Here is a 15,959-nt window from a genome sequence, read left to right as displayed (position 1 = left end):
ACCAAGGAAGAAGATGCTGAAAAAGTCATTGTGAAGGAGGAGGTAATTTAGACACTGGATGGGTTAAAACATGATAAAGAGGTAATAGAAAGTTGCTAAATCATCAGGACCTAGAGGAAATGTTGAGGGAAGTAAAGGTGGAAATTGTGGAGATCTAATTTTCCAATCCCCCTAAGAAACTCCAGAGGACCGGAGAGTTGCAAATTTTACACCTTGACCAAAAAAGTTGCAAGGACAAACCCAGCAACTACAGACCAGACAGTTTGACCTCAGTGTTGGAGAAGCTTTCAGAAACAATAACCCAGGATTAAATTAACAGTCACTTGGACACGGGTGGATTAATTAAGGAGAGCTAGCTGAGACTTGTTCAGGGCAAATCATGTTGAACTAAAATAAAACAGAAAATGCTAGAAAAACTCAGTCGGTCAGGAAACATTTCGGGAAAGAGAAACAGAGTTGGCATTTTGAGAGTTAACTCTTCTTTGGAACCTTCAGAACGGAATTGGCTGAGTGAGAGGAAACAAACAGGAGTGTGGATTTTTGGATTCAGGGAAGTATACAATCGGGCTCCCTAGGGATCACTGCTTTTTAATTCTGCCATGGAAAGTGGGTGGAGTAATGGTTTTGTCCATTTGTTAATCTGTTTGTCTGTAAACAAAGGGCCATAGCCTCCAAATTCCAGGACATGGTGCTTGGAGTGGGACGGCATCCCAAGAATACAATGGCGAACAACCTGCCCTCAGAAGTACCCGGTAAGGTTAGCATGGTAATTACCCGGAAGTGCATACTTACTCTGGGCAATTTCCTGCACTGGGAACCATCCAAAAATGGGATTGAAATCAAAATCTTCTGAAGATTCCAACTGGGTTACATCAGCATTTAATCGGGTAAAGTAAGAAGAATTTAAACAACTTCTAGCTTCCAGGAGACTATTGCACAAACCCACACTGACCGCCCCAGGGGACCCCCTTCACACTTACTAACCCTCAGAAGACTCTCCACAGTCCCATGGCCAACCAGCCCACTCACGGTTGCCCTTCGCACCTCCGATCCACCAGGAAACTCCTCACAGTCCACCCGACTAACCCCCAACCCTCATGGGACTCCTCCACTCAATGGGCACCCAAGGGGTCTCCTCACACTCGCTGCCACTCTGACTATCCCACCACCCTGAGACAACCACTATATATCCATAAATGGAACTCCCTAATACAGAGGATTTCTCCCAACCCCCACGAGGACATTGCCCCCTCTCCCATGTCAGCGCAACTCACCGACAACTACCCCACTAAGCCCAACGAAATCCAACCTGACCAGCCCGAGGCCCAACCTGACTCTCAGTGACATCCATCCTCTTCCGGCCCCCACCTCACCCTATCCCCCAAGACCCAACTGGATCCAACACTCCCCCATCCCACCTCACCCCACCTGAGAGCTGATCCACTACCCACATGTGCAACTTGACCCGATGAACCCAACCCCCAAGAAACTGGATTCGACATACCTCTCTGACAGCCAATCTGTCCCCCCTTCCCCACTCCACCACTGAGGCCCAAGTTGACCCATCCACTCTGGAATTTGACCCGACCCCCCCCCATCCCATCAAGGCCTGCATTCCCCTCCCCAACCCAGGAGCAATCCAACCTCTCCAACCCTAAAATCACTCCCCCTTCCCCCCTCCTCCACCAAATCTAGGCACTTACCTTCCCTAGCTTGTATAGGACTGTTAAACTTACCAGGTTTACAGCAGCAGGCATGGCCCCCTCGCAACCAACTGAGCTGCACTCAACGCTAGGTTCCGATGTGCTGCACTTCGTAGAACTTGCCCGACTTGAGTTGGAAGGTCGAGCAAGATGAGATTTTTAAAAAGTCAGGTAAAACACTAGGAGTGACGTGGCAATCCAACTCTGATTGTCACTCCGAGGACGTTCAGACTCAATATACCTCAATAACTAATGGATGGATTGCAACAAAACCTGGTACACAGCTAGGGTATGGCCTAAGGAACAACTGTTTAGTTTTGGTGAACATGCAGATCCAGATCCAGATCCAAATATTTTTTTAAAGGACATATTAACATCAATTAACATTTGGAGATTGGGCAAATTAACCTTTTTTAACAATGTTGTTGATTGTTTTAGAATGTCATTGATTGTCCCAGCTGCTTTAGTGGAATTTGTCACAGCTATCAAAATTTGAACAGTGGTTTCAGGGCAGGTTGTTGGATCTGGATTCATCTGACACCTTCTCAATAAAATGGAAGCTATTCATAAAAGGATTTTATTTTTAGACCAACCAGGGAGGGAAAAGCCTGAAGAAACAGCTGTGTAACTGTAATAACATTGAGCTAATGCATATTAGCAGAGGTCTGCACCATATTGAGTGCCCACTTCAGCTGTCTTGAATGCGTTAATGACCTGGGATTGGATGTACAGGGCAGAATTTCAGAAGTTGTAGGTGTGGCAAAACACGGAAGCACTGTATTGTGAAGTGTGAGGAGGATAGAGTTAGATTTCAAGAGACCTGGTGACATGGTTGGATGAATGATAAATGAAATTTAACGTTAGAAATGTGAAGTGATACATTTTGGTAGGAAGATGAAGAACAAAATATTAAAAAGGGATATAATTCTAAAGGGTGGGGTGCAGCAACAGAAGGATAATTCTTTGAAGGTGGAAAGGTGAGTTGAGAGAGTGGCTAAAAAACCTTATGGGATGCTAGTCTTTGCAAATAGAGGCAGAGAGTACAAAAGTGAGGAAGTTATATAACTTTGCAAAACACTGGTTCAGCCTCAACCCAAAGCAATTGTGTCCATTTTTAGTACACTCTAAGAAAGGTGTGGAGACTTTAGAGAGGATGCAGAGACGATTAACAAGAATGGCTCGAGGGATGAGGAGCATCAGTTAGATGATGAATTGGAGAGGCTTGGGTTATTCCCCTGAGAGATGAAAGGATTTGGAGGACATTTGATAGAGGTATTGAGGGGTCTGAACAGAATTGATTGGGAGAACAGAGGACCGTGATTGGAGATGATTGTCAAGTGAACCAAAGGTAAAATGAGGAAGAGCTGTTTTAACCAGTGGGCGATTAGATGCTGTGTAAGAGTGTGGGGAAGGCAGATTAGTTCATGTCTTTCAAAAGGGAATTGGATAAGTCCCTGAAGAGAAAACAATTGCAGCACTAGGTGAAAGGGCGGGGAGTAGGACTAGCTAAAGATTTCTCTTGCTGAGAGTCAGAAGAGGCTTGATGGTCTGAAAGACCTCTCTCTGTGCTGTAATCATTCCATGATTCTACGAACAGGGATGTACTGATACAGATGACAGACTGTAATAATAGTTATGGGGTACACACAGTAGGTCAGAACCCACATCTTGCCCAATATATTTGACTTCCCTTTTAACTACAGCTCAGTAAGACTGAATGGATTCAGCATAATGGACCAATGGGGCACATCACTGGATTCAATACTTGCTTGATTGGAGTCTGTGTATGTGTGTTTGCGTATCGCTGAGCTTGTGTGCCTATAAATTGTGGGTGTCTGTACTTATGTGTCTCTATACCTGTGTGCACAATATTATTTTAATAATAGCTGTAATGGTGCTGATTTAAACCTCATGAATATCCCGATGGCGGATGATTTTATATGTGAGCCAGTAAAAAATATTAAACATAAGAAATGTGAGGGGAAAGACAGCACGGGATATCCTGTCAATCTGTTTCGCTCTGTCCAAAAATCTCTGCCGGATGGACTCTGTGTCTCTAGGTGGGCTGTGTGGAGTGTTAAACGGGCTCGGTCCCTCCAGCTCGGCGCTGTCCTTCACTTGAACACAATGCCCCAGGCCATAGCCATGGAAATAGAAGCGACTGTCCCTGTGGTGCTCCTCTTCTTGCTGTTTGCAAACAGAGGAAGAATATTCCATTAGGAGAGTGACTCCTGTTCGCTCATCGTCATTCTGTACCAAGCATGGATCATATCCTCTCTCACTGGAGTGTACTAGACTTAACCTCACTCTTCAGGATGGTCACTCTGTCCTGGCCTTTCTCTCACTCAGTTGGGCATTCACTATCAGTCATATCTACTCTCTCTCAAGTGGACACTCAGGCTCAGCTTTGTCCTCGATCAAAGGTGGACATTCAATCCTGGCCTTTCACTGGGGCGAATGCTTCGTACGGAACTTATCCTCTCTCTCAGTGTACTAGAGTTAACCTCGCTCTCCATGCTGGACACTCATTTTTGGTCCTGTCCTCCCTCTTTCTCTTGAATGGTCACTCAGTTTGGACCTTACGATCTCTCTTGAGGATGGTCACTACACACTGACCTTGTCATCTCTCTGTAGGATGGTCACTTCACCATGATCTTGTCCGCTCTCTCTAGGATGATCCCTCTGTTTTCACCTTGTCCTGTATCTCTAGGATGGTCACTCTCATCCTCATCCTCTCTCTCTAGGATTGTCATTCCGCCCTGGCCTTGGCATCCCTCCCCACGCTGTTCACTCAACCCTCGGTTTGTCCCGTTTCACTATGATGGTTACTTCACCCTGGCCTTTTCCTCACTCTCCAGGATGATCCCTCGTTTTGGGCTTGTCCTCTCTCTCTGGATGGTCACTATACTCTGACCTTGTCGTCTCTCTCTAGGATGGTCACTACACCCTGACCTTGTCGTCTCTCTCTAGGATGGTCACTAAACCCTGACCTTGTCCTCTCTCTCTAGGATGGTCACTCCACCCTGACCTTGTCCTCTCTCTCTAGGATGGTCACTCCATCCTGACCTTGTCCTCTCTCTCTAGGATGGTCACTACACCCTGACCTTGTCCTCTCTCTCTAGGGTGGTCACTACACCCTGACCTTGTCGTCCCTCTCTAGGATGGTCACTACACCCTGATCTTTGTCATGATATGCAGACATGCACATAATGAGATACAAACAGGCAGCTCATGAATACAGAGAACAGGACAGAACCAATCAGCAGGCAGAACACTTGGGGCTGGTGTCCCACTATTAAAGGCATGAGGCACTCACACTCTGCCTCTTTCCACTGGTGACATCTACAGTGTGAGTCAGGGTGTACATATCATATAACTCCTACAGCACGTGGCTAAGAGCTAGTCTGGTTCAGTCAGACAGATTAATCACACTAGGTTAGCAGAGAGTCGAACTCACAGAGGATTGAGCTATCTGTGTGACAGGTTCAATAAATCATATTGAACTAACTTCAAGGTGTGGAGTGTCTCTCAGGTAAAGCTGCATCCAGTTGCAGCCCGTTTTATCTTACTGTGCTTAACACGACAACCTTGTCCTCTCTCTCTTGGATGGCCACTACACCCTGAAATTGTCGTCTCTCTCTAAGATGGCCACTAAACCCTGAGCTTGTCGTCTCCCTCTGGGATGCCCACTGCACCCTGACCTTGTCGTCTCTCTCTAGGATGGCCACTACACCCTGAACTTGTCGTCTCTCTCTAGGATGGTCACTACACCCTGAACTTGTCGTCTCCCTCTGGGACGGCCACTACACCCTGACCTTGTCGTCTCTATCTAGGATGGTCACTACACCCTGAACTTGTCGTCTCCCTCTGGGACGGCCACTACACCCTGACCTTGTCGTCTCTCTCTAGGATGGCCACTACACCCTGAACTTGTCGTCTCCCTCTGGGACGGCCACTACACCCTGACCTTGTCGTCTCTATCTAGGATGGTCACTACACCCTGAACTTGTCGTCTCCTTCTGGGACGGCCACTACACCCTGACCTTGTCGTCTCTATCTAGGATGGCCACTACACCCTGAACTTGTCGTCTCCTTCTGGGACGGCCACTACACACTGACCTTGTAGTCTCTATCTAGGATGGTCACTACATCCTGACCTTGTCGTCTCTCTCTAGGATGGCCACTGCACCCTGAACTTGTCGTCTCCCTCTGGGACGGCCACTACACCTTGACCTTGTCGTCTCTCTCTAGGGTGGTCACTACATCCTGACCTTGCCGTCTCTATCTAGGATGGCCACTACACCCTGACCTTGTCCTCTCTCTCTGGATTGTCACTGCACCCTGACCTTGTCCTCTCTCTGGATGGTCACTATACACTGACCTTGTCCTCTCTCTCCAGATGGTCACTACACCCTGACCTTGTCCTCTCTCTGGATGGTCACTATACACTGACCTTGTCGTCTCTCTGTAGGACGGTCAGTACACCGTGACCTTGTTTTCTCTCTCTCAGGATTGTCATTACACCCTGACCTTGTTCTCTCTCTCTGGACTGTCACTATACCCTGACCTTGTCATATCTCTCCAGGATGGCCACTACACACTGACCTTGTCGTCGCTCTCTAGGATGGTCACTACACCCTGACCTTGTCGTCTCTGTCTAGGATGGCCACTACACCCTGACCTTGTCCTCTCTCTCTAGGATGGTCACTACACCCTGACCTTGTCCTCTATCTCTGGGATGGCCACTACATCCTGATCTTGTCCTCTCTCTCTAGGATGGCCACTACACCCTGACCTTGTCGTCTCTCTCTAGGATGGTCACTACACCCTGACCTTGTCGTCGCTCTCTGGGACGGCCACTACACCCTGACCTTGTCGTCTCTGTCTAGGATGGCCACTACACCCTGACCTTGTCCTCTCTCTCTAGGATGGTCACTACACCCTGACCTTGTCTTCTCTCTCTGGGATGGCCACTACACCCTGACCTTGTCCTCTCTCTCTAGGATGGCCACTACACCCTGACCTTGTCCTCTCTCTAGGATGGCCACTACACCCTGACCTTGTCCTCTCTCTCTAGGATGGTCACTACACCCTGACCTTGTCGTCGCTCTCTAGGATGGTCACTACACCCTGATCTTGTCGTCTCTCTCTGGGACGGCCACTACACCCTGACCTTGTCGTCTCTGTCTAGGATGGTCACTACACCCTGACCTTGTCCTCTCTCTAGGATGGCCACTACATCCTGATCTTGTCCTCTCTCTCTAGGATGGCCACTACACCCTGACCTTGTCCTCTCTCTAGGATGCCCACTACACCCTGACCTTGTCCTCTCTCTCTAGGATGGTCACTACACCCTGACCTTGTCGTCTCTCTCTAGGACGGTCACTACACCCTGACCTTGTCGTCTCTCTCTAGGACGGTCACTACACCCTGATCTTGTCGTCTCTCTCTGGGATGGCCACTACACCCTGACCTTGTCCTCTCTCTGGGATGGTCACTACACCCTGACCTTGTCGTCTCTCTCTAAGATGGTCACTACACCCTGACCTTGTCCTCTCTCTCTAGGATGGTCACTACACCCTGACCTTGTCGTCTCTTTCTGGGATGGTCACTACACCCTGACCTTGTCGTCTCTCTCTGGGATGGTCACTACACCCTGATCTTGTCGTCTCTCTCTAGGATGGCCACTACACCCTGACCTTGTCGTCTCTCTCTAGGATGGCCACTACATCATTACCTTGTCCATCTTCTCTAGGATGGCCACTACACCCTGACCTTGTCGTCTCCCTCTGGGACGGCCACTACACCCTGACCTTGTCCATCTTCTCTAGGATGGTCACAACACCCTGACCCTGTCGTCTCTCTCTGGATGGTCACTACATCCATCCTGACATTGTCCTCTCTCTGTAGGATGGTCACTACACCCTGACCTTTTCCTCTCTCTAGGATGGTCACTATACACTGACCTTGTCCTCTCTCTGTAGGATGGTCACTACACCCTGACCTTGTCGTCGCTCTCTAGGATGGTCACTACACCCTGACCTTGTCATCTCTCTCTGGGATGGCCACTACATCCTGATCTTGTCCTCTCTCTCTAGGATGGCCACTACACCCTGACCTTGTCGTCTCTCTCTAGGATGGTCACTACACCCTGACCTTGTCGTCTCTCTCTGGGACGGCCACTACACCCTGACCTTGTCGTCTCTGTCTAGGATGGCCACTACACCCTGACCTTGTCCTCTCTCTCTAGGATGGTCACTACACCCTGACCTTGTCGTCTCTCTCTGGGATGGCCACTACACCCTGACCTTGTCCTCTCTCTAGGATGGCCACTACACCCTGACCTTGTCCTCTCTCTCTAGGATGGTCACTACACCCTGACCTTGTCCTCTCTCTCTAGGATGGTCACTACACCCTGATCTTGTCGTCTCTCTCTGGGATGGCCACTACACCCTGACCTTGTCGTCTCTCTCTAGGATGGTCACTACACCCTGACCTTGTCGTCTCTCTCTGGGACGGCCACTACACCCTGACCTTGTCCTCTCTCTCTAGGATGGTCACTACACCCTGACCTTGTCGTCTCTCTCTGGGATGGTCACTACACCCTGACCTTGTCGCCTCTCTCTGGGATGGCCACTACATCCTGATCTTGTCCTCTCTCTCTAGGATGGTCACTACACCCTGACCTTGTCGTCTCTCTCTGGGATGGCCACTACACCCTGATCTTGTCGTCTCTCACTGGGATGGTCACTAAACCCTGACCTTGTCCTCTCTCTCTGGGATGGCCACTACATCCTGATCTTGTCCTCTCTCTCTAGGATGGTCACTACACACTGACCTTGTCGTCTCTCTCTGGGATGGCCACTACATCATGACCTTGTCCATCTTCTCTAGGATGGCCACTACACCCTGACCTTGTCGTCTCCCTCTGGGACGGCCACTACACCCTGACCTTGTCCATCTTCTCTAGGATGGTCACTACACCCTGACCCTGTCGTCTCTCTCTGGATGGTCACTACATCCTGACCTTGTCCTCTCTCTGTAGGATGGTCACTACACCCTGACCTTTTCCTCTCTCTAGGATGGTCACTATACACTGACCTTGTCCTCTCTCTGTAGGATGGTCACTACACCCTGACCTTGTCCGCTCTCTAGGATGGTCACTACACCCTGACCCTGACGTCTCTCTCTAGGATGGTCACTACACCCTGACCTTGTCGTCTCCCTCAAGGATGGTCACTACACCCTGACCTTGTCCTCTCTCTAGGATGGTCACTACACCCTGACCTTGTCGTCTCCCTCTGGGATGGTCACTACAGCCTGGCCTGGTCCTCTCTCTCCAGATGGTCACTATACCCTGACCTTGACCTCTCACTCTGGATGGTCACTGCACCCTGACCTTGTCGTCTCTCTGTAGGATGATCACTATACCCCGAACTTGTCCTCTCTCTCTAGGATGGTCACTAAACCCTGGCCTGGTCTTCTCTCTCCGGATGGTCACTATACCCTGGCCTGGTCTTCTCTCTCCGGATGGTCACTACACACTGACCTTGTCGTCTCTCTCTGGATGGTCACTGCACCCTGACCTTGTCGTCTCTCTCTGGGATGGTCACTACACCCTGACCTTGTCGTCTCTCTCTGGGATGGTCACTGCACCCTGACCTTGTCGTCTCTCTCTGGGATGGTCACTGCACCCTGACCTTGTCGTCTCTCTCTGGGATGGTCACTACACACTGACCTTGTCGTCTCTCTCTGGATGGTCACTACACCCTGACCTTGTCGTCTCTCTCTGGGATGGTCACTACACCCTGACCTTGCCCTGTCCCACTAGGAAGGTCACTACACCCTGACCTTGTTCTCTCTCTCTGGGATGGTCACTACACCCTGACCTTGCCCTGTCCCTCTAGGATGGTCACTACAACCTGACCTTGCCCTCTCACTCTGGATGGTCACTGCAACCTGACCTTGTCGTCTCTCTCTGGGATGGTCACTACACCCTGGCATCGGCCTCTCTCTCCAGATGGTCACTATACCCTGACTTTGTCATCTCTCTCTGGATTGTTACTACACACTGACCTTGTCGTCTCTCTGTAGGATGGTTACTACACCCTGGCCTGGTCTTCTCTCTCTGGATGGTCACTATACCCTGACCTTGTTGTCTCTCTCTGGGATGGTCACTACACACTGACCTTGCCCTGTTCCTCTAGGGAGGTCACTACACACTGACCTTGCCCTATCTCTATAGGATGGTCATGACACCCTGACCTTGACGTCTCTCTCTGGGATGGTCATTACACACTGACCTTGCCCTGTCCCTCTAGGAAGGTCACTACACACTGACCCTGCCCTATCTCTATAGGATGGTTATGTCACCCTGACCTTGTCCTCTCTCTCTGGGATGGTCAGTACACCCTAACCTTGTCCTCTCTCTCTGGGATGGTCACTACACCCTGAGCTTGTCCTCTCTCTGGATGGTCACTATACACTGACCTTGTCGTCTCTCTGTAGGACGGTCAGTACACCGTGACCTTGTTTTCTCTCTCTCAGGATTGTCATTACACCCTGACCTTGTCCTGTCTCTCTAGGATGGTCACTACACCGTGACCTTGTTCTCTCTCTCTGGACTGTCACTACACCCTGACCTTGTCCTGTCTCTCTAAGTTGGTCAACACTCCCTGACCTTGTCATCTCTCTGTAGAATTGTAAACACTCCCTGACCTTGCCGTCTCTCTCTAGGACGGTCACTACACCCTGACCTTGTCGTCTCTCTCTAGGATGGTCACTACACCCTGACCTTGTCATCTCTCTCTAGGACGGTCACTACACCCTGACCTTGTCCTATCCCTCTAGGATGGTCACTACATCCTGACCTTGCCCTGTCTCTCTGGATGGTCACTACACCCTAACCTTGCCCTGTCCCTCTAGGATGGTCACTACAACCTGACCTTGTGCTCTCTCTCTGGGATGATCACTACACCCTGACCTTGTCTGCACTCTCTGGGATGGTCACTACACACTGACCTTGTCCTATCTCTCTGTATGGTCACTGCACCCTGACCTTGTCGTCTCTCTCTGGGATGGTCACTACACCCTGGCCTGGTCCTCTCTCTCCAGATGGTCACTATACCCTGACCTTGTCCTCTCTCTCTGGATGGTCACTGCACCCTGACCTTTTCGTCTCTCTGTAGGATGGTCACTACACCCTGGCCTGGTCCTCTCTCTCCAGATGGACACTATACCCTGACTTTGTCATCTCTCTCTGGATGGTCACTACACACTGACCTTGTCGTCTCTCTGTAGGATGGTTACTCCACCCTGGCCTGGTCTTCTCTCTCCGGATGGTAACTATACCCTGACCTTGTCCTCTCTCGCTAGGACGGTCACTACACACTGACCTTGTCGTCTCTCTCTAGGATGGTCACTACACCCTGAACTTGTCCTGTCTCTCTGGGATGGTCACTACACCCTGAACCTGTCGTCTCTCTCTGGGATGGTCACTACACACTGACCTTGCCCTGTCCCTCTAGGAAGGTCACTACACACTGACCTTGCCCTGTCTCTATAGGATGGTCACGACACCCTGACCTTATCCTCTCTCTCTGGGATGGTCACTACACCCTGACCTTGTCCTCTCTCTGGATGGTCACTATACACTGACCTTGTCCTCTCTCTCTGGGATGGTCACTACACCCTGACCTTGTCCTCTCTCTGGATTGTCACTTCACCCTGACCTTGTTCTCTCTCTCTGGATTGTCACTACACCCTGACCTTGTCCTCTCTCTCTGGATGATCACTATACACTGCCCTTGTTGTCTCTCTCTAGGATGGTCACTACACCCTGACTTTGTCCTCTCTCTGTAGGATGGTCACTATACCCTGACCTTGTTGTCTCTCTCTAGGATGGTCACTACACCCTGACCTTGTCCTGCCTCTCTAGGATGGTCACTAGACCCTGACCTTGTCGTCTCTCTCTAGGACGGTCACTACACCCTGACCTTGTCCCCTCTCTCTGGATTGTCACTACACCCTGACCTTGTCCTCTTTCTGTAGAATGGTCACTCCACCATGACCTTGTCCTCTGTCTCTAGGATGATCACTACACCCCGAACATGTCCTCTCTCTCTAGATGGTCACTACATCCTGACCCTGTCGTCTCTCTCTATAGGATGGTCACTACACCCCGACCTTGTCCTCTCTCTATGGATGGTCACTACACCCTGACCTTGTCCTCTCTCTATGGATGGTCACTATACGCTGACCTTGTCGTCTCTCTCTAGGATGATCACTACACCCTGAACTTGTCCTCTCTCTATGGATGGTCACTATACGCTGACCTTGTCGTCTCTCTCTAGGATGATCACTACACCCTGAACTTGTCCTCTCTCTATGGATGGTCACTATACGCTGCCTTGTCGTCTCTCTCTAGGATGGTCACAATACCCTGAACGTGTCCTCTCTCCTAGGATGGTCACTTAGTCTTGGCTTTGTATTCGCCACAGAACTTTCCCACATTCTTCACACTGGATGAATTAGTTTGAAGGTAATTAACTGCTGCCCATTATCTATTTCAGTGTTACAGACATAATTAGTTGACAAAACTTATAAAAGCCCCTTTTTAAATCCTTCCCAAACCTGACAAATCTATTGATTAGGTTAATGTAAGAAGTGTGGCATTGTCCCAGGGTGTTGACAATCTCATAACATGCGCAGCATGCCAAGATGCTCCCGGAGGTTTTCCCGACTGTCACGATACAGCCACCTTCCTTTTCACATGGAATGGAGAATATTGATTTCACAGTGACAGGCACATATCACAGACACAACATCACAAGTTTACCCTGAAGCCTAGGTTGCAGAACTGAGTTAGAGTCCCAAATGCTGGATCCCTGCTCCTCAAGCCATACTCAGGCCCCAGCGAATCACCACTTTCGGTTCGGCTGACCAGTCCCTGTCATAGACATGGCCCAGTGGAAACAAAATTAGAGAAAGTGGGAATTAAAGGAACCAAATAGAACAACCCAAATTAGAACAACAGTAATCTCACACCTCTTCCCAAACCACAATTACTGTCGAAGGAAGCACATATCCGACCAAACTGCCTCTTAATCCTAGGCATATAAAGAGAGATTTTAGCACTGATGCATCTCATTTGAACCTTTCGTTTGTTTAACCTGCTGCTTTATGGCAATATGGGAGGGGACAGTTTGTGTAGAACATTTCTCGGCAAAATATTACTGGGGCTGAGTTCTTTGACCATCAGGCAGACCCCACTTGAGGGGGAGTTTGTGGTCTGACATTGTGGAAAATCATATAAACAATGGGCCAGGTTTTCCTAAATAAAATAATGGTATTTGAACGACTCAACCGTTAATAATGAACAAATTATGCAACAACGTGTAGCAAGGTTGAGAATTGCCAGAGGGTTTCAGCTGCTTGGCTCTGTCCTGCAATTAACTTCATGAAAATTGCACCTTCTACTTCACCTCCCTGTGATTTTCATAAAGTCGCTGCACTTGTACATTAACTGCCCCATACATCCTCCACAGAAAGGTCAATCTGGTGGTTGATAGTCTTAACTGTGTGAAAATTGTTAATGGCAGACAATCAGCCTATCTGGCTCAGAAAGTGAACAATTGCCACTGTGGAGTGGCAATTCTCCAATTTTAAGTGGCTTTAGGAAACTGAAAATGTCAGAAACAGAGAAAATAGGAGCAGGAATAGGTAATTTGGCCTATCAAGCCTGTTCTGTCATTCAATTCGATCATGGCTGTTTCTCCGTCTGAACACCATACTCCTGCTCGCCTCACACCCCTTGACACCTTTAGAGTCTAGAAATCTATCTATCTCCTTCTTAAATATATTCAGTGATTTTTACTTCCACAGTTTTCTGTGGTGGAGAATGCCACAGGTTCACCATCCTCTGAGCGAAGAAATTTCCTCTTGCCTGAGGCCAAAATGGCCCACCCCGTATCGTAGACGGTGAACCCCCAGACAGAGGAAACATCAGCCCTGCATACAATCTGCCCAGCCCCGTCAGAATTTGAATCAGATTTCCTCTCATTCTTTGAAGCTCCATGAACATAGGCCTAGTCAACCCCATCTCTCCTCATATGACCATCCTGCTGTGCAGGAATCAGTCTGGTGAACATAAACTGCACTCCCTCTATGGCAAATGTAAGGAGACCGAAAGTCCACACAATACTCCTGATGCGGTCTCACCAATTTTATCTCAGCAGAACATGGCCTCGGTATTCTTCCCAACAAAGGCACCACATCACCTACTTGCCAAAGACGCACTCATTCCGCAAGTTTATTAATATCTTAAACAAATAGACACTACGGAGGATTAAATGAAGCTGCAAGGGTCAAATAGTTAAGATCGAGAACCAACAAGACAAACTCAATCAATGTCTGGGATCGCACGATTCCAACTTACAATCCGTTGGCGTTTCTGTTTCTTTCGAAGCCGTATGAATTCCTTGTGTTGCCGGGACACAAAGTTGACTGCTGCATATTCAAGTAGTGCAGCAAAGACATAGAGAAGGCAGACAGCCATCCAAATATCGATAGCTTTAACGTAGGAGACCTGTCAGGACAAAGACTACCATTACACCCAGCTCACAATGGTTTGCACATTGTTATGCCAAATACAGGCATGTAGATATTACAGAATGTTGAAGCTATTTTTTAAAGCCACATCTTTAAAGCTTGCAAAAGATGGAGGGATCACCAGACTTCTCTTATGGATTGAATCATAGAATCAGAAGGAGGCCATTCGGCCCATCGACTCTGCACTGTCCCACCGAAAGAACACCCCATTTAGGCCCACTCCCGCCCTATCCCTGTAACCTCGTAACCCCATCTAACCTGCACATCTTTGGACACTTAGGGGCAAATTAGCATGGCCAATCCACCTAACCTGCACATCTTTGGCTGTGGGAAGAAACCTGAGCACCCGGAGGAAATCCAACCAGACACGGGGAGAATATGCAAACTCCACACAGACAGTCATCCGAGGACGGAATCAAACACGGGACCCTGGCGCTATGAGGCAGCAGTGCTAACCACCGTACCACCCTACTCCTCGTCTCCAGAAAAAGCAGAAGAAACCATTATTGATTGATAAGACCCATTGTAGCTCAGACAAAAAGGTAAATGATACCCATCGACATCCCATTGTAATATGATGGTCTGTCCTTCACACAGAAAGATTGTCTGAAATCATAGGTGTGAAAAGCAGTCCAGAATGCTTATCGAATTGACACACCACCTTTCATTTGGACTATGCCTCGGCACTTGACACAAAGTTACATTGTTAAGGTGGTCATCTTTACTGCCTGCTTTTAAAACATTACAGCAGATTTCCATCAGATAGTCCACAAACCAAATATTATCGGGCCAATGTCATCAATTAAGAAGCCATGGTATCGAATAGCAATACCTTGAAAGAGAAAGAAGGATTCTCCTATATCCTGTTCGAACTTGATGTTCACCTGACAAACCAAGCTCCTGGCAGATCAACTACAGGAATGTTTGGAGCTGCTGAGAAATCTGACCTATGCTCTAGCCAAACCATCAACTCAACTAAGAAACATCAAGCCTGCAACAAAAGAGAGACTAAGGTAAATGTCATTTTTCTAACAACTGTTTTTATGTTCATCAATATATAATTCTGTGTCTGTGTGATAGTGTGGACAAATTGAGTGAATGAGACATTGCATTTTCGTTAATCTTCAAGGAAAGCTTGTATGAAATAAAATAACATATCTCATTCTAAATATACAAATGCTTGCTGCTGGGTTACTAAAAATTGAATAAACCATGCCCAGGGTAAGAAAATACAAATATCTACATATAAACATATTGATCATGGGTGATAAAAAGGAAGTATGTAAGTCTGTTCTTAACAAGGGAAAGCACTGAAGAGAAAGGAAACAGGAGAGATTGAGCACAGTTGGATTGTTCAAAATTTATGACTTCAGTATTTCATCACAATATGGATCAAACTCATTTGTTTTTGTCTTATAATACTAATCTGTATTAGTGTTACAGGTAGGCTTTCATTAACACTGCAATGAAGTTACTGTGAAAGTCCCCTAGCCGCCATACTCCGGCGCCTGTTCGGGTACACTGAGGGAGAAATCCGAATGTCCAAATCACCTAACAAGTATGTCTTTCAGGATTTGTGGGAGGAAAGTGGAGCACCCGGAGGAAACCATGCAGACACCGGGAGAACATGCAGACTCCGAACAGACA

At 48.3% G+C, this 15,959-nt stretch overlaps 1 protein-coding gene across 2 annotated transcripts in view; it reads right to left on the bottom strand.

Moving 5' to 3' along the window:
- Positions 1-1,700: 1,700 nt before the first annotated feature.
- The window catches only part of LOC140420875 (glycine receptor subunit alpha-4-like), a 168,458-nt gene continuing 154,199 nt past the window's right edge, over positions 1,701-15,959 (bottom strand). The window contains exons 8-10 of one of the 2 annotated variants that reach the window (XM_072504974.1): positions 14,140-14,289; positions 12,541-12,651; positions 1,701-3,890 (exon numbers count right to left, since the gene is read on the bottom strand). In XM_072504974.1, coding sequence (XP_072361075.1) covers positions 3,606-3,890; positions 12,541-12,651; positions 14,140-14,289 — 546 coding nt within the window. In that variant the 3' untranslated portion in view covers positions 1,701-3,605. The remainder of the gene's footprint in view (positions 3,891-12,540; positions 12,652-14,139; positions 14,290-15,959) is intronic. The other variant, XM_072504975.1, reaches the window with a different exon arrangement.

This window comes from Scyliorhinus torazame, chromosome 5, assembly GCF_047496885.1.
Source record: "Scyliorhinus torazame isolate Kashiwa2021f chromosome 5, sScyTor2.1, whole genome shotgun sequence".
Classification (NCBI taxonomy): domain Eukaryota; kingdom Metazoa; phylum Chordata; class Chondrichthyes; order Carcharhiniformes; family Scyliorhinidae; genus Scyliorhinus; species Scyliorhinus torazame.
The sequence above is the reverse complement of the archived record's forward strand: the minus strand, read 5'-3'. Positions and strand labels throughout refer to the sequence as shown.